Source organism: Phalacrocorax aristotelis, chromosome 6, assembly GCF_949628215.1.
Source record: "Phalacrocorax aristotelis chromosome 6, bGulAri2.1, whole genome shotgun sequence".
Taxonomy (NCBI): Eukaryota; Metazoa; Chordata; class Aves; order Suliformes; family Phalacrocoracidae; genus Phalacrocorax; species Phalacrocorax aristotelis.
Genome location: NC_134281.1, coordinates 60,350,518 through 60,369,814, shown reverse-complemented (window position 1 = coordinate 60,369,814; position 19,297 = coordinate 60,350,518). Strand labels below are relative to the sequence as shown.

The following is a 19,297-nucleotide window of genomic DNA, read 5'->3' as shown; positions in this document are numbered from 1 at the left end:
AAGATATTAAAAAAAAATATTGAAGGTAATGACTTTTGCTGCTCTCAGAACCCACAAATTACAGAAGAACCATAAGGAGGAAAAAAAACCCTCACTATAAAAAAAGAAACACAGAAGCCAGGATAGACATAGGGAAAGTTGTAATATAGCTAAATTTATTTGTTTTTATCTACTGTTCCAATCTCCAGGTAACCATCTCTGACAAGTCCTAAAATTTGAGATTATTACCCACTTCAGACTGGGAGCCACCAAGTGTTCAGAGGCGACAAGTCAGCTGATTACTACCATTGGGCCTCAGTATGAGGTAGTAGCTTCAGTTTCCTGCTTTGAAACGAGGAAGACCAGCAAAAAACTTACACTTGTTCTTTGCTGGTGCATAATTTGAGTCAGCTATATTAGAGTAACGCAACCTGAGCTTTATCTCTTTAGTGATTCAAACCAGGATAAGACTAGCAAAATAAAGCTATCATACTGATTTGAATACACGGATGTAGTGCTATGAGGCACTTTTTCCCCCCTCCCAAGGACTATGTACTGGAAGAATCTGATTTGCGTGTGATTTTTCTAGGTGTAATTGTACCTTATGGCTGCTTAAAGGCCCGTAGCTCCTCCTTTGTGTGGGAAGAATTAACCTGTTCCTTGGTGGGAGCCTTGGACCTTGCTGGAGAGCCTGTGCCCAGCAGTGGCTGCACCTATAACAGACCTTCTGTTGCAACTGCAAGCCATTGGCAACTCAGTATTTCTGATGGGAAGCTTGCACTAATTTTAGCTCCCTGGCCAACTGAAACTTGTATACTAAGTAGTATTTTTTTCTTTTTATTGATGGACAGGCACTGCCTGTCTGGCAACAAGTTTCCTGGAAAAGCAGGGCTTTTTGAGCAAACTAGGAGGTGAAACGTTGCTTGGCAGGTCAGGCTGTTCATAGTGATATGCACAGGATTCATCTGCAAGGTTACGGGTGGGCAGCACGTATGTGGCATGGGGAAGGGAGCAGGGTCTGAGGATGGCTATACTGTCCTATGTAAAATAGAAGGGTGGCTGGACTGTGGAGCTCTAGAAGGTGGCTAAATATTTAAATGCTGACTTTACTATTTTTGGTTTATTTTGCTGTCACTTAAAAAGGAATGCTTTAAATTCTGGCCAAGGTGGAGTGCTTGGAAACCAGCTTTTCTATTTACATTTCTTCCTGCTCCTCTCTCATGTTTAGTTTTTCTATTAATCAATGCTTTTACCAGAAGAATGCTGGGACAGTGTTTTCAATCAAGAACAGGTAGATTGGCACACTTCTAAGTGAAACAATTTCCTGTGCAGTTCCGTGGAGATGGGTGTTTATGTGCTCTGTGTGGGAGCAGGTACGCACATGTCTTCATCCTTAGATATGCGCTGCGTTTATGGTCTTAGGTAACTTTCCACTACTTTCAGCAAAATCCAGGATGTGATTTGTCTGTGGCAGCTGGTCAAATCTAAAAGGTTGTTAAAGTCCCTTGGATTATGCATAGGGCAAAATAACCCGGATGCATAAAATGGAGGAGCAAAACAAGCATTATGATCAAAAAAACAGGTGTGTTGAAGAAACTCTTCTTAGCTTTATTCTGCTTTGAGTAGTAGATTTTAATTCCACGTCATTGCAGCTGTTAAATCACCTTTTTCCCCAGCTTTGCCATTCTCATCCTCAGAGCTGAAAAAAGAAAATAAACAAAGCCATTGCATTTCAAGACTAACTTTCTATTTCTGATGCTAAATTTCTTTATTTAGAAAAATGAAGAATACACGTACCTCCGGGGGTTAATCCAGCAGAATAAGCATTGTTTTAGTGTTATAAAAAGAAATCAGTAGAAGGTGTTAGTTCTGGTAATTTTGCAATAAAGTGAGTATATTAAGAAATTACTCCATTATCACTATTTGAAAATTAGCACAGCTCTCTTCTAACTGTTTTGATTCTGTTACCTTCACTAACGCGTTGCAGACAGATGGTATTGTCCTTGACTAGATGCTGGCAGATTAAAAGGATGCATGAATAATTAAACAAACTCTTTGTTTAAACTAAACTCCTCAGTGGGAGCCGCAACTGTTTGGAAGCCTTTTTTCTTTTGTGTTGATGTTCATGCAAAACTTTCCTCTGTTCCTGGTGCAGTGAGTCAGTGGGAGTTAGTCATATTCGTGATTTGAGTCTGACGGGGTAGCTTAGTACCTGTATAAACATCAGTATGGCTCCTGTCTGTAGCTGGGTATAGCGGGGGTTAGTTTGAAAGTGACAGTGCAGGGCAGATGATTAAATATTAAGGTTATTTTTAGAACATCAATATAATGCTGCTGTTTGATATGTAAGAGCCTCCCCCCACCACGTAGTTGATCTGAGAATGCAGTGGGAATAATCTCTAGCCCTCTGACCTCTTAGTTTGAAGAGTCACCAAAATAGCATGTCTCGTTTCTTCATCCTGCATATATCTCTGTACTGAGAGACAGGGGGTCAAAGCAGCTGTTTACTTGATTTACGCTTGTCAGCAAATGTCCAACTCCAGCTATGTTTTGAATGCTGAGGTTGTTGCAAATCACAGAAGTATCCCAGTGTAACTTTATATCATAGGGCCACTGATGTTAAGTTTGGCCCTTGCAAAGACCCTGGGTACTGTTTGCAGACCAAGGAATTCTGACGGATTCAAGTCCTGGCTGTGGTCTGAGAGAACAATCAGTCTGATGCTTCGCTTGTAGCCAACAGTCCGTTTTTGTCTTGCTCTATGTGTTACAGACACAGATGACATGCATGAATTTTTCCCAATTAAAAAGTTTTGCGGTACATTGCTTTCTTCAGTGCCCATAGAGCTAAGTCTCCATTGTGTTTTTTGAAGGTTGCACAGCTGCCAGTGGTAAGGAAAAAAATTAGCTCACCTAGTCTAGCTACCTGCCAAAAGCCTCAGACCCTCATGTACCATGAGAGCCTGTTCCATACTGTCAGTAGGTTTTACTGCCTATTCAGCTTCAGTTTTCCCTTTCCTTTTTCTTCCCACTATATCTAGCCTTTATTCCCTGCCAAGGACTTTTAATTTCCCTAATGAGTATTGAATCTTCAAAAATGTTTGCACACTAATTCATTTGACTGAAACTTAAAGAAGAAAATAAGCTCCTAATAATGCAAAACACTGGCGTCCTAATTACAGCACTGTCATCCTTCTCTCTGTATGGTTTTCCTGAGGGCACATACCTTGAGATATTGGTCCCCCACCAAGCTCATGGGGCAAGGAAAATTGCTGCCACGTGGAAAGAGGTTTGCCCTACATTTCTGTCAGTTTGGGGCATGCTGAAAGCTCCTAATTTAATCTGATATTTCTCTATATAGATTGGCACATGGAACAATTCCTCTGCCTCCTAGTTTTCCTTGGCCATCACTAACTTTTTCAGTGACTTGCTCTGAAGGTTCATTTCTTTCCCAAAGCGAGATTGTTACGTAAGGGACCGTCTCCCTGGCCTGTCCTGAGCTTCCTTCCTTTCCATTCTTTTTCAGAGTCTCCTCGGTGCCTGTTTAATGTTCAAATGCTGCAATTGCCTCCCAATGCTTCCATTTCAGAGAGGATTATTTCTTCTGTTTTACAGTTTGTTGTTTCAGTAATGAATGATGAGGTACCAAAAATAATTTCGACTCCCCTCTTTTCACTGGTGGTGTTTGGTGTTTGGCCCTCCCCTGCTAGGCTGGGCATCACTGGCTGCTTTGAAAACAATTTATTTCCCTAAGAAACAGCTCTGTGTAATACATTGTTCTAGATTTAAGAGGCTTTCCTGGTTTTGTTTCCTTTTTAGAAGTCTCAGTAGGATTACAGGACTGCTTGGGAAAAACTGAGTCACTTCCTGGCTTTTTCCACTGATCAAAATGTCCCAGGGAGTGGCAATAAATCGGCAGAGGGATAAAGAGGAATATGGCTTAGTTCCAAATTCTCCTGGGCACTTAAGGCACTCTCTTGGAGGCAGTGCTGACTGTTGGGGTGTATCTTTGAGGCAGTTGCCAAACTGCTTTTAATATAATTAGGACCAATTTTTCCTAATTGGCTATTTTCTCCTTTGTAGGGTACTTGTAAGTAAATGGGCAAGACCAAATACAGATTAACAGAATGGATTGTCAAATGTCTTTGCTAAATTTACACATATGCCCCCTTTCCTGAAAGTCAGTGTTTGTTTTTCCTCTTACCTCAAAAAAGAGAGAACCCAGATTGTTCGGGGAATGTCTATGACTACCAGGGAAGAAGTTTCAGACGCTTCTTTCAGGAGGCAAAATAAGCAAAGATTGTTACAGATAGAGGTGTGCAGCTAACATCTCATGGCCTGTATCTGGCCCGCCCAAATCATACTGCCAGCTCACAGTTCCTTCTTGGAAGCCTGTTTCCCAGGATCTGTTCAGGAGCACCCACGCAGCAGGCTGTAGGTTGAATGAATTGTTTCAGCAGCAACCAACTGGTGGGTGAGTGTTGCTTCTCCATTACACGCATATATGTATGTGATGGGGGAATTAAGGAACTAATCGCAAAATATAATGGGCTGGAGCAGTTGCTGGAGTGGTTTATCTTGCCTGTATCGGCTACTTCTGCTTTTAGTTGCTAGCATAAGAGTTGCTGGCAGTAGCCTTTGGCCCTGGAGGACACAGGAACGTGCACAGATGGCAGGCTTGCCTCTCAAGTGGTAAGAAGTGCAGTGGCCTCATTGATCAGAGAGGCTGGGCAGGGCCGCTGGAACATTTCAGGCCGATGTGTGCATCACTGCACGAGGTTGATACTCCTACAAACCGAGAGCATTATTTACTGAAAAGCTCTTCCCAGTCAGCATGTGCTGATGCAAAAACACCTGAAACTCCTTACGTGACTCAATGACCACCCTCTCTCCTGGCTTTACCTGTATTGTAAAGAAATGCCAGGCTGCCAATGCAGCTTTAGGCAGGGCCCAAACTTATACTTTTGCTGCCAAATTGAAAAATTATTCAGAATATAGTCTGGAAGAGGAGCAGGGAGAGAATGTAGGATCAGGACCCCTGATCTTCCTATAATTCAAGCGCAGCATTCTTTCCTTGAAGTGGAGTGTGACTACTGCCTGAAATCTGCTGCTCTGTAAATATACTTAAATGCAGCTTAATTGTGTGTGTTAAAGTGGAGCAAAATAATAAAGAGTAGCTTTCCGTGTTTCTGGAAGATTTTGCTATTGTCCTTTCAACCTTTTATTATAAAACATTATACTAAGAAATAACCACCTTGAGTATTAATGGAATATAAAAAGTGTTTTAAAAAATAACACTATGGACTATATGGACTAACCACCGGTAGTGATGGAAACTGTTCCATTGTGTTTCAGAGGCTATAAAAATATCTAACTCAGGTTAACAAAAAAAAATGTTAAAACTTGCATAAACATTGTCAAGGCAAGGTTGGCAATGCTGATTCCAGAAAAATGCAGAGTAAAGCTGGCTATTAAACAGCCATTCTGATTTAAGGAGCAATTGAAATTATCTAGGAAGTAGTTAGAATGCAGATAGGCACAAAAACATTCCAGCGAGGAGACAGTGTTAAGTAGCAATGCTGTTAGTTACCTGGTAGAAATGAAAACTAATTCTGCTAATTGAGGTAGCATTAATGGAACTTTTAATTGTCACTTGAAAGAGAACCACTTTTAATCTCTGAAGGTTACAGAAATGGCTTTTCTGAGATAGTTTATCTTCCAAATTTGGATATGGTAACTAGTGCATTGCTAAGGATGTAATAATTCAATAGTACCAAAATGCAGATTGGTGTTTGTTAACAAACAAGAGGAAAGAAATTATTAGTAAGTTTATATTAGTCCATGAAACAATCCAAACAGGAAAGCGGAACAGTTGCTAGTAGACAGGAGTAGTGTCAGTTTGCTACATGAGCAAACAGCAGTGACATGATTTCCCTTTTCTGTTACCTGTTAGCGAGGGATCTTCGGTACCGTCTCCAGATACCTGGCTGTGAAGATGAGCACGGTGTGTCGGTGAGCTTAAGCGTTCCTCTTGTTCTCGTAGGGAGATGGAATTTTTGTGGGGTACCTTGTTCAGGCTCGCGCCCAGACTGCTCACAGGGTTTGTCTGTGGGACTTCTGTCATTTTCCTGCTCGGTGGCTGATAAACCTGACTATAGTGGCCTATGGGATGATATGCTGGTTTCTCAGATTTGCTGTCGTCATCGTCGTCATCATCAATGATAACTAGTTCTGCACGGATAACCCCATCGTATCGTGACAATTTCTGGTCTGCTTCCACATCATCATCATCAATGCGCTGATAACCCATGAAAATCATGGTTACTGGTTCTGAGTCATCCACGTAACATGGTACAGCTTGGACAATGCTGTGTTGAACATCTTCCTTTTCTTGAGGTGCAGGGGATGTGTCATTAAGGTGGCACGGACTTAAAAATCTTGTCTCCTTATGTCTTTCTCTTGTGTTCTGGAAAGGTTTTAATTCCTCATGTGCATCTTTTCTTTCTTCATTAGGTATCATCCTGTTCTCAGCATTAGTGTGCGCTTTCTTCTCTAAATGAGAAAGCACTGGAGAGGGAGACTTGGGCTCTGTTGCCTTTGGAAGGTCAAGCCCATTCTCTTTACGTTGCTGCATAAAGGGCTCTGTTTTGGAGGAAAGTTCTGTCTGATGATTGCTAAATCCATTCATTTCCCTTCTCTGAGTGTCTTCCGGTTTTGGTCCAGGGACTAATTTGTCTTTCTGAGGAGTAACTGGCCTGCAAAATTTGTTTGCAAACACAGGCTCGTGATACTCTGTGGGAGACTGGGAATTTTTTTCAGTTGCCTGTCGTAGCAGGTCCTCCACCTCAACAGGAGCAAGTTCATCCATCCCATTTTGTGTTGTGCTGCCATTTGTGGACACTGCATAGACTGACTTTCTGCCATCGTCATAGACTTTAATTCCTGTCTCTTTAAACTCCTTTGAGGGAAGAGGTATTGTTGATAACACTGTGTTTTCTCCTGTCTTCATGTCTTTTTCAACTCTAATTTCCATGGCAAACAATGCTGTTGAAAGAAACGAGTGCTTAAACTGATAATGCAGCAGCTGAAAGAAATATTATAGAAGAGTTCTGACAGTGATAGAGAATGACTGTCAGAATGAATTATCAAATATGTGAAATTATCACACACATAACCAATATATTGGATTCTCATTTTTTTGAATGTCCCCTCCTGTCCTGTCAGAACTTGAAGTGGAAAAAAATATTTTCATTTGGCTCTAATTCTGTGAGGAAAAAAAAGCTGTTGAGGAGCCAGTTTTCATTACATGATTGACTGAGAAAGCCAGGTTTAACCTTGGCCCCTGGTGTTGCGCTGGGAAATAACGGTTAAAGGAGCAAAACGTGCTACAAGACTAAAGAGTCTTGGGCACTCAGAAGGTTTAGGAGGCTTTGCAGTAGTTGGGAAATAACCGGGCTACCACCGGCTGCTGAGTAGGCGTAAGTGCAGATAGAAAATGTGAAATGTATGATACGAAGGGAAGAACTATTTAAAGTTATGCCAGGTAAAGGAACGAAGGGCTGGAAAGAAGTGTCAACGTTGGAAGCACTTGATCCTTATTCTCAGTGGCACATACCTCGCACCAGTGTCCCATCTCTGTTTTGATTACCTCACTTGACAGTGTAACACAGCTTAAGCGAGAACAACATTGGCCCATATCTGTAATGTTTATCCTTCCCTTAAAGTGTGTTAGATTCAATTTATAGCAAGTCTTTGCACATATGGATGCCCTTTGGAGTTACTAATAAGCAGTACCTTTTCTCTTGTCTTCATTATCGGTGGCAGCATGTGCTGTACTTCTCAGTGTGGAAGGCCTGAAATACTTGGGAAGGTCAGGTATGCTGGCATATATGTAGTCTGCCGCCTCTGAAGAAAGAAGATCCACAAAGCATTTGGTATGTTTTCACTGACTTGTACAAGAACCTTTTTAAAAAGTATTTTTTGACTAAACATACCTTTTTCAACTTCTGCTTTTTCAGTCTTCACAGACTAGGAAAGAGAACCATTGATAAGAAACGTGATTAGTCAGTTTTAAATGTTAATTAGGCAGTGCTTTGTTTTAACTTTTTGTGTGCACGTTCCATACTGAGAAGGGACTAAAAGTGGACCTGCTCAGTAGGACCATGGTAAGGGAGAAAGTGACAGTTTTCTGGTCTCTTTTGCCAATATGATTCCAAGTCACCCAGGGAAGGACAGGACGTTATAAAGTGTTAATCAGTGACACCCTCGTGCTGTGGCCTGAGCTGGTTGGCTGCAAAAATTTTCAAAGGCTCTACTTTGGTTTTCCAGTCGTGCTTATCTCCCTGCATATCTTTAGAGGGAGAGCGTGTGTGTGTAAGAAAAGCTGGAGAACTGAAGTTTAGTTTCATCACTATATTCTTGAGACTGTTTAAGATGATATTCAAATATCAAAATGTTTTTTTGACAAAGACTAATAACTGGTAATATAAAGTAATGTTTCACTACAACCTCTCTCAGGGACTTGGGGGAAAGCTATGATGCAGTTCAGCTGGACACGTCACCTGAAGGAGGATGAATATGCCAGCCTCTCTGCCTGTTACAGCTGTCCCTGGCTGAGATGCAAAGTTGCTGGTTGGTGTCTGTGGCCGTGCTATTTTTTTGAGATGTGCTATAATAGATGAGTAATGATAGGAATTGCTCCCCCGCCCCCATAAACAAGCAAATGGAGACATTTGGGCACTTGAACAGTGTAACATCTTGACCCTGCGTGTGTTTGAACTACTGCCGCTTTATCCAAAAGCTCGTGACCATTCACAGGATCCAGCTAGTTCCCCTTTCCCTGGTTATGATGATGAACAAGTAAGAAATTTTACTTCTGGAGTAATTTGGCACTAACCTTTATGATGTCTTCTGTTGTTTTCTCAACAGACTTAAGTTTCTTTAAAATTGCTTCTTCCTTAGCCGAGACTTCCATTTCCTCTCTTTCCAGAGCCTCAATTTCCTTCTCCAGTCTGCAATCACAATTCCCTTTGATTTAATTCCAGGCAGAGACAACATTGCGGACTGAGTACATTGTGAATATGGACATTAGTGGGGCTGATTCTACTTACCCTGACAAATTTTGCTCTATGAGATCAATTTATAATTTCACATGCATCAGGAAATACTGTGAAATAGTATTATCTTTTTTTTTTTTTAAATGTACCTGCCATAGATTCCTTCTGAGCCTACTTTGAAAACAGTGGCTGAATTTAACGTATTTTTTCAGTAGGGAATAGATAAGGAATACAGGCCTCCACACCAATTCCTCATCTCTAAGCAAATTTTCCCTCCTACATTGTCTCAAGAAATGTGATTAATCCCTTGTAATTAAGATATAGGAATCTAGTGTAGAGACACCAGCGTTATGACTTTTTGTCTCTTAATTTTGTATGTGTACTTGTACACATGATGAAAAGAAGCAGATTCTTTTGTTGTAAGAAAGTCAGAAGAATGTTCTTGTAACTGGTAGTACTTAAAGGGCTAGAGTACATCACGTCATATGCTATAATTTAATATATGTAGGCTAACTGTATTCAGATGGATCCCCCATGGAGGAAAGTTCTAGTCAATCTATAACTAGAAGCTACAATTCCAGAAGAACCACCTCTTTCGATGGAAATCAAATTGCATTTGTATTTCTGAGGGGTAGAACAGGTATAATTTTTGGAAAAAAAAAAAAAGGCATGTGCAAGTACTTTTTGTAGATAAAACAGCTCTTAACAGATTTTCTAATATGAAGATTAATATAGCTAGAAATCATAAGTGATGTGCTTTGCAGGCTGCATTTATGAAGTGATAACTTAATTGTGTGGATTTTGAAAACTAAGCAACCTGCATAGTGGGAGGATGCTCAAGAGACTAAAGTCTGAAGCTTTGTTGTTTGCCAGTCTGTCTGGCATCGAGAATGAAGAATGTACAAACCCGCAGGACGGTGAAGAGGCTTTCTGAGGGGGGTGCGTGTCTGTTCAGCTCCAAGATGCCAAGACAGTTCTCTGTGGTTTTGCATGCGTGAATGTGGGTTCTGGGATTTCAAAAGTCTTTGCTTTGGTAAAACAGGTGTAACAGTGCTTGACTGACAGCCTGAAGCGTGATTCTTCAGGGGAAAACATCTTGATTAAAAATGCAAGATATTGCTGATGTGGGTGTTATTGTAGCATTCCTGGTAGACTAGACCAGAGGTTGTGTAGCTACAGACTTAAAAATACTAGTAAGTTTTAAGGTCTCCACTTCAGGGCTGCTTGCTAAGGCTTTTACAGACATACACGTGTCGCTCATGGGCATTTTGTGTACTTAATTCTCTGGGAAAAGTGCTGAAACCTTGTTTCTGGAAAGCATTGCTTTTCAGCAGAACGGCAGTCATGTAAGACACGCTGGTTCAACGCACCTAGGACAAGCAGCTGGGAAGGTTACTGTTTGCGGTGTTTGCTCAAGTGATGTCCTCACAAGTCTTACCAATGAATTTGCAAGAGAAAAACTGAGTAGCTGACATAGGTGTGATACCTGGTGCATCAGGTGCTAATAGCGATCACTTCTAAGATTGAAATTAGGTGAGATTTCCAAAGCTAAGAAACAATTTTAAAGGGTCTGTCTGTTAGAGGAGGAGCTTTGATGGTACCCAGGGCTAGTCAGTGCGAGCTTTGTTTTACAAAGACTGCAAGCTGACCTCTTATGAGGACCAAAACGACTAATTTTGGATATTACCTAAGACAGCAGGATGTTCAGCAATTCACTTACCTCTTTCAGATTTTAGCAGTGCGAACCAGAAGTATTTTGCCATTTAAGACTTGGCTGATGGGCTATTTTCTTAGAAAACCTTTATTGTTGTGTCAAAGGGAGATTGAAGCTCATCAGTCAAAATTTCTTTTGGGCTATTGATTTCTGCTGTAGGTTTGTACATTATTTAAAAGGGGTCACAGCTCCCTTTCTCTCCCCTTTGTGTTAAATGTTACATCTATGTTACATGTTTTCTTGCATGTTAAAGCTGATAATGATGTTTAAGGCATCTTCTTCCTAACTAGATTTTTATTTTCTTAGCACTAAGACGTTTGACGAAACACTTCAGACAGAAAGGTCCAGGATGAAATATCTAATCTCTCTGTATGTGAGAGAGGGAGAAAGCTAGACCCGGTTAAAGTACACCTCTAAGGTAAATTATCTCAGTTAAATTCTTTTCTCTGTTGATTAAGGCAGTGACTTAAGGAGGTGCCCCATACCCTATTTTTTTTTTTCCTCTTTCTAGTCAAGACTGTTCCTTTCCATATAAGGGCATAATATTTGGGCTTTAGATGGAAATTTTCTGCCTTAGCCCAGTAGTTGGGAAGTCCATGAAGATCTAGAATCAAGTCCAGATTTAATTCTGAATTGGGGCTTGAACTGGATCTCTCATGCTTCACTCTTCTGGTTAATCTGTGTTTTAGTTTTGAATTGATTTTGGAAGAACTTCTTTTAACTTAAAGGAAAAAACAATAGTAAATTTCAAAACTTTCCATATTTGAGTGAAATATTTTTGAATCCTTGTCAGAAACTGGTGGCTGTAGACTTAAGGCAACTGCAGCTGATACCACTAGTTGCTGAGATCTGTCAGAACAGAGTTAAAACTAGATGATCTGAGACAAAGTTACAAACAGAGTGATGATGGCCTATAACCCTGATAGAAAAAATTGATTTATGTTTTGACTTATTCTATAGTATGTGCTAGGATCCACGCTATTACACCAAAGTCAATATCAATAACAGAAACCTGTCCTCCCTTTACAGTGAGCAGACCAGAAAAGTTGAATGCAGGCTGGCATTATTTATCTCCTCTGTGTGACCGCTTCAGAAGTCTGAATAACACCGTTGCTCTTCCCCTATTTAAACTTATATTTGTAGAGCTACAATAATACAATAATAGGTGGACTTTTATCTGTTAGTGAGAATATCCTCTCTTTTGAAACTCAAAGGTTTCACGGACCTCAGAACTGAGATGTGAAGCAAAATGCATTCAGGATGAAAGTAAAAGCTTAAAAAAAAATAAATTAAAAGCAGTTAATGCTTTGGACCTGAGCTCTGCAGGATGCCCTTAGGACCCTCCTCAAAGGTACTGATTGTAGTGCTAAAATTTAAAAAACATAATGGGGGGCATGAATATTCTTGGAGGGCTATAAAGGAAGCTAATGCAATTACCATGTGCCATATTTATGCACTTCTTGCAGAATAATGTTTAATACATTGAAATGTTGGATTTTTACGTGAGACTTGATGGCAATATTATTATAATACGAAAATTAATAATGAAAAGCTCACAGAAGCATAATGAACTGAAGAATCATTAACCTTTTACTATGGGCTTATTTCAGTCTGGGCTCTAAATACTCCTGGACATACGGGTGGAAGAAGAGGGGGGAAAAATCCTGGATAGGTATTAAAAAAAACGGTGGGGGGAGGTGGGGAGAGGGAAAGAGAAAATGCAACCGCAAATAAGTCAGAGATTCTAAACTCCATATGGTTATCTGGGAGATCAAGAAAAGTATTATTTAAGTTTATATATGCTCTCACACCCATACCAACACCCACTTCATATGGTAATTAAGAGGGCTGATTCAAAGCTCAGTGGGGTTAGGGAAAAATTCTCATAGCCTTGTAACGGGAATTGCATCTAGGCATCAGGTATTGCTTTTGCACTCCTACTTGCACATAGACACAGATTTGACGGTTCCTTTTTAGAGGATGTTGTGAGTGTGCGTGCTGGAATTTGTTGAAAGCAAACTTTCAAGAGATTGTAATCCATATAGTTCAAAGAAATCCAAGTCCTTTTGACTTCGTGCAGTTGAAAAGTTAGGCCAGAATCTTTCTGGTGTGTTGAAGTCTTTAGAAACTTCTAAGTCAATGAAATTTTTATGAAGTTACATCCTAGTGTATTTGTCCTGAAAGGGTCTAGCAGCTATACTAGCAGTTATAAGAAACTACCTTTCGAAGGTGCTGCTGTTTTGCAAAGAAGTGGAAGTATGACATAGCTGCTGTATTTAATCAGTCCTCTGGGTATTTGTCCTCTCCTTGAGTAGGGTTTATTATTTGAGGGGAAAATAAGTAGTATGGAGGTGTGGATGAAAGAAGGAACCTTAGAAGCTGGAATGCTACAGAGGTTTCGCTGCCAAAGTAGTAGCTGACTTAAGAAATTCTACAGAGTAAACTTGACTGCTGCTGGCCACCAGCTAATCTGCTGGGGTTGGCACCACTGCCATCCCAGACGAAAAATAAACGGCGTAAGAATGAAAAGCAGATAGGAGGATAACACCCTGGAGAATACCTAACTGAGGTGAAAAGGTGGTTTAGCAAGTCCTCACATGTTTTGAGGTGAGTCAAATGCTTTAGCAGCTCTGGAGTCCATCTAGCCTTAGTGTGCCTTTGTGTATCACATTACAAACTATTGAATAGATCTTAGTTAACTGTGATGTTGTTTAGCAACTAATTCTATCAAGAATGAGTGCAATTTGCTGAAAATTACATGTGAAAATGGAACTCCTAATTCTTCATCCAGCTTGTACCCTGACTGAGTACGTGCTCACTTGGCTCACTGTAACTTCTAACATGTAAAGAGGGGGAATGAATGGGACAGATAATGTAAATGCTGGTTTGGCCTGTAACCAGGGAGCTCAGCTGTTTGTCTGCAAGGTGGTTCAGGTCACTTGCTATTCACTGATTATGATTGATACGAAGAATGGAACTCTCCCTTTTATAAAAAAAAAAAGCTCAAATCTGAACTGGCTAGCAGACATACACTAGCTCTATTTGACACCCGAGTAAAGTTTTAACAAAGAAGTCCCGTTTAGGAGGGTGACGGAAAGGCCCATGCCACTACTGGAAATAATCTGCCTACGGTTACGATTGTCCTCTCAGCAGAAAGAAACAAAGACTTATCTAAGGGTATTCAAAAAGTCTTTAAAGTGATTCATATTTTTTAACTGGTGCTAAACCCATGAAGTAGAGTCATCAGAGTGGACAGAATTTATCTGAATCAAGTGAAGTTTAATAATCAGATACCCAGAAGAAAGAATTCTGCTGAGCTTCTCAGTAATATGTCTTCCTGCATGACATGTGTCTGCACGGTCAGTTTAGCAGTCTGATTTGCAGGGCAGGTCAGAGGCATGCCTTCACATGTACATATGTAGGCATGCAAGCTGTTGTTAGCTCGGGCGCTGTCTGTGGCATAGCAAAAGTACTGTGCACGTACTGTATGGTGCGGATTTTGTGCTTTTTAGTGGACGTTGTTCTTACTGAACTCTCCATTACTAGGCTTCTGTATCGCTGCTGGCTGGTTTGAAACTGGGCTGGGTATGTCTAAACAAAGCGCAATGATATGTGGAAGGCAGCGTGGATGTTTTGCTAGCGGCCTTTGCTAGGCAGCTAGTGAGGAGCGGTAGGAAGTATAATTTCTAGCAAAAAATGCTTGATGTGGATAAACCTGCTTAAATTCCTAGTTCAGAGGGAAGTTACCACATGACTCCAGGTATGTTCTTCTGCCTCCACCTGTAAAATCCAGTGTCCTTGTCTCAGTCCTCTGTGTGTCATGAAGATAAAAGCTGTCAAAGACTCCAAGGTATGTAGATGGTTTGGTTATAAGAGTAAGTATATCAGTAATAAACTATTTCTTTTGCTATCAAGGCCTTACAAACCTCCAGACTGTGTTTAGAACTTCAGCAATGGTGGATTAAGTCCTTTTAATTCAGAGTGGCTCAGGAATACAATTAAGAGCATTTCTGTACTGATTTTCATTTCTAGGATGCGTTATACCTGTGAAGTTGTTATCGTAAGAGTGAAGACAGCGTGTCATTTTGTGTTATACTTCCTTTGTCAGTTAATCTTTTCAATTTTTGCTAATGTAATTTGTCTGATTCATATCACTACAAATAAATCTGAAGTATTTCAGATGTACGGCAAGAAGTAGGAACCATTTTAAGGAGGAAGCAATTTGGTGGAGCTTCCCAGGAGAACGTCAGAGGCAGGAAAAGTTAGTTGGTAACGCTGGTATTAACAACAGCTGGCTGTGGAAATACTTAGTTCGCCATGAAAAAAATCAATTGCCATGAAAGAGCAGCATATATAAAAATAAGAAAGGAACTATTCACAGGTTCCATTAACCAAGTGTAGTAAAAGAAATAGCCTTATGTTCTTGGAAAAATAATAATATTTTTAATAAGACGAGAAAGGTCAGCAACTACAGTCACTTGCTGCATTTTTTTCCACTGTAGCGCTTACAGTCGCAAGTAAACTTATTTCATTTTCATCAGTGTTTAAACTGCTGGTTTATGGTCAGAATGTCAGCCATCTAGATATACAAACATCACCTCTACTTGTAATTAACTGAATATAGAACTATGTAGGGAAAGAATTCATACCTAATAAATTTCTCCTAAATGCAGGCATATAAATAGAAGCTATTAAAAAAAACCCAAAACAAACCCAAAACAACCCAAAGCCAACACAACAAAGCAAACCTGTCATCCCTGCATCCCACCTACATGGGAAAGGAAATCTTAAAATGGATTTTTTTTTTTGTACATGCTGAATGTTAACCAAATCTTTGATTTTGGTTAAAAAATTCTAGTGGGAAGGTAACAGGTGCATTTCTGCAGTGAGGCTGTTCCAGGCTCGGGTGTACATCAGGTGTAGGAGCTGAGGAACCTCTGCCTCGTGTGGTGTAATACGTGTGCTCTTGGCTCTGTGATGCAGTTCTAGATGTGCAGTCGTCCCATTCACGGTCTGTCTGCATCTAGTCCTTGTAATTATCAAAAAATAGAGATGGGCTGAGATGTTACTCCAGGACCCACGTTGTGATTTAAGAAAGCAATCGGGGACAAATGGTGGGTTTGGTGCTTTCATTTCTTCTTCCTTGAAGCACAAATGCATTTAGAAATCTACCTTTAAATGCCTATGGGCATCTTTTAAAAGACCTGGAAGCTCTAACTGAGAAAAACTTTAAAATTTATAACCCCCTGCCAACTTTTGGATCCAATCTAGAATTAAAGCAGAGGGAATATTCTTCTAATTTACCTATATGAATTAAAGGAAGTTTTTAGGTTTGAAGCTCCAGATGGATTACTGTTCTACTATTTGTGATAGCAATAAATTCTAGTCATGCTAAAAATAAATTTATACGGCTATATTCAGAGAAGTAAAGCTCACTGTGTGACTGCAGTTTTGGTCTCAGGAAATAAAAATCAAGGCCCCTGAGCTGACGACAAATTCAGGACAATAATTGCAAAAACAGTATCGAAAGACTCTACAACTGTAGCTACAAACCCAGGATTCTGAGAGACATGGACATGACATTGTGTAGGTGAATAATCAACCCTATTTCCTGAAATCTCTGAACTAGTATGATAGGAAGGTTTTTAAGTTCTAATCCTGCATTCCAAGACTTCCCAGGGATAGGACAGGAGGGACCCGCTGCCAGTGTTGCTGTGAGATAGCTCAATTACAATGACTCGGGTGCAGAGAGCTGTAAAGGTGTGTTATGAGGTGACAGACTAGATTTAGATGCTGGACATACCGTATACTTCCTGCTAAAATAATTCACTGTTTTTAACGCAGTCGGCATGTCAGGAGTTCAGTAGCTTTCCTTTTTAGTGGCATAGACATCCACAGGCTTCCACTGTAACATTGCTTGCTCTTTGCTTGGGTGTCAGCAAATGAACTGGAAACAGTGTAGGGGTAGGTGGCGTTGGGAGAATAAATTCCCCCAACATAGCCACACACTAAATCCAGTTCTTGGCTTGGTTCTGGGACTTTAAAAGAAAAAAAAAAAAGTAGATTTAAAGATCTCCCATCACCAACTTTCTTAGGACATAAAGGAGATCTCAGCTAAACCTCCAGCTCTTAGTCAAAGTCAACAGGGCTTTGAAAATCTAGTCGGTCCTCTCAGTGCTTGGCAAAGGGCTGAACTTCCAGTGGGCTGGTGGGGAGCTGCTTGCTCAGGGCAACATCCCTGTAGCTCCTGAGCCAGTCCTTCCCCACACGGCTCTCTTTCCTGGTGACGACGCTGTCGTAGGGACCCCTCTTGCACAGCTTTGTAATCACATCCTACCTGCTGGGATGTTCTTAGAGCACACTGTCTACCTCCTACCACTGCAACAAAGAATTCCAGAGGTGCGTGAAAAGCTGTTCTGTTGAGGAAGGTGTTTTCAGACAAGTCACTATAACGATAGGGCAAACTAGCACTAGGCTAGCTGCCTGTCAGCCACGAGAATTATCGTTTGTGTCAGAGAGATGGAGTAAGGAGGGAAGTGGGTGGGAGATAACCAGAGGAGGTAATCTTGGTGACAACTTTGCCAAAAGAGTGTGTGTAGGAGGGCAGTGGAGGAAGAGGAGAGTAGGGAGGAAGGTGCTATTGAACTGAAATAGAGGAAGAAGCCTCATAAAAGGTTGACAAAACTTTCCAGAATCTAAAGAAGCAGGAACATTTCATGTTTTCCAATGGGTGCTAATGGGTGGTACCAGTCAGTATGCCTGGACCCAGGGAAGGAGCTGACCGTGTATAGAGCCTTCTGGTATTTGGGAAAGGCTAACTGGAGCTCATAAACACCTAGAATCATGTCTCTAGTAAATAAAGAAGTTGTATGCGAGACTGTGCAGTTTGATGTTATCCATACGTGGTAGGGAGGCACTAAGGCAATGAGATTTATAGGAACATCTCTAATAAAAGATAGAAAAAGGCCTTGGCTATAACAGGCTTCTGGGAATAAATTGAGGACAAAACAGCATGGAAGACAAGTGAAAATAAGGCAAGTGATACTAATGGGTTTGTACTGTTCTGAAGTGCTGTGTTATGGTAGAAGTCAGGTATTAAAGGCTATGCAGGACCTAGTGAAACTGAATAACTTTTAAAACTATTTACTGTAGTTTTGAAATTCTGATTCAACAGTTGCTATCTCAGAGCAAACCCCATACGTTGTGGCTTACATCTATTGAGTATAGCATGAAGGACGTATCTGGAATTAGAGAAACAGATACTCTGCAAAAAGATTATTATGCAGTTTGATAAAATTCAGGGTATGGAAGCTTGCGTTGTGTGTTCTCTAATTCTAGCTGACTAGAAAATATAACAAGATTGCGTTGCTCTGTGTATCAAACAGCATATGTTTAGCCCTTGCTGGCATTTTAATCTTTTACAAAATAAGGTAGGACTTTTAAGAAGCGACCATTTTAACCCAGAGAGAAGGGCAGGGATACTACCCTACCTGAAAATGTCTCGTTCCAGTTCATGAGTCCGTTGTTGGTCCTCCTGATTCTGCTTTTGCATTTCTTCTTGCTCTTTCGGAGTGAGAGAACTAAGGCCGTCCAAGAGCCATTTTTCTCGCAAGGCCTTTTTCTAATGGGAGGGGAAAAATAAAGACAAGTAAGTACACTTTAGAAGTTGTGCTATTCAATCATTTACTGTATTTGTCTTGATGCCATAGGCATGATCCACGTTCTTGTGCTGTATCTAACATAAGGCAACCTGACAGCGGTGAGTGCCACTGAAAGGAATACTAAAAAAACTCATTAAGAGCAATGACCCATCTTATTCGTCCACCCAACAAATATGTAGGGGATATCAGTTGCTACTTATAACAGATAAATATTTATAAGTGGATCCAGTGGTGTGTTTGTCCTCAATAAAGCAAAACCTTTGTCTCAAAGCATATGTATTACAGACACGTGCAAAAGGCCCCAGTCAGAAGTGCTACAGTTCTGTTTCAGTAGCCCTGATTTCTGGGGTCATGGTGTTGTATAAATTCTGGGAGGGGGTGTAAAAGGTGAAAAGTTTCTGTGAATAAGGTTTTATAGGGGGAAGAGGTCTCTAGGGAGTTAGCGATGCAATGCTCTCCCTGGAGTTTACAAAGAACTTGGGTAATTATGGTAGTGAACTTGCATTTCACCTGGTGAAGATATGTGGAGCAAGAGCGGGTCTGGAAAGGTGGAGCGTGGGTTGCTGATGTCTGGTTAGTGTTTCAGCAAATCTGCTAGGTATTTAGAACTGCCATTGTAGGGGTAATCCAGGGCTTGCATATTTAGGTCCTAACCTGTTTAGTGCCTTTGGAGTTCTTTCTGTACAGTAGTGGCTTATACATGGGTTTGAAAAATATGGCTGTATACACTGATTGCTTCCTACAGCTGCTTTACAATTTGAAAGGTGGAATCTGAAAGTCATCAGAGCTCTCTAAAATATTCCTGGTGGGGCGGAAAAAAACCTTTTCATGGGGATAAGTTCATATTTGCAGGCTAGAGGCTGTAAACCGTGCAAACTTTCTTGCACTCT

General features: G+C 40.6%; 1 protein-coding gene across 1 annotated transcript in view; it reads right to left on the bottom strand.

The window, feature by feature from the left end:
* Positions 1 to 138: 138 nt before the first annotated feature.
* PALMD (palmdelphin) overlaps positions 139 to 19,297 on the bottom strand; it is a 31,727-nt gene continuing 12,568 nt past the window's right edge. Inside the window, exons 3-8 of the mRNA XM_075098210.1 lie at positions 18,237 to 18,367; positions 8,873 to 8,987; positions 7,971 to 8,004; positions 7,771 to 7,881; positions 5,923 to 7,020; positions 139 to 1,678 (exon numbers count right to left, since the gene is read on the bottom strand). Of these exons, the coding sequence (XP_074954311.1) occupies positions 1,635 to 1,678; positions 5,923 to 7,020; positions 7,771 to 7,881; positions 7,971 to 8,004; positions 8,873 to 8,987; positions 18,237 to 18,367 (1,533 nt within the window). The 3' untranslated portion in view covers positions 139 to 1,634. The remainder of the gene's footprint in view (positions 1,679 to 5,922; positions 7,021 to 7,770; positions 7,882 to 7,970; positions 8,005 to 8,872; positions 8,988 to 18,236; positions 18,368 to 19,297) is intronic.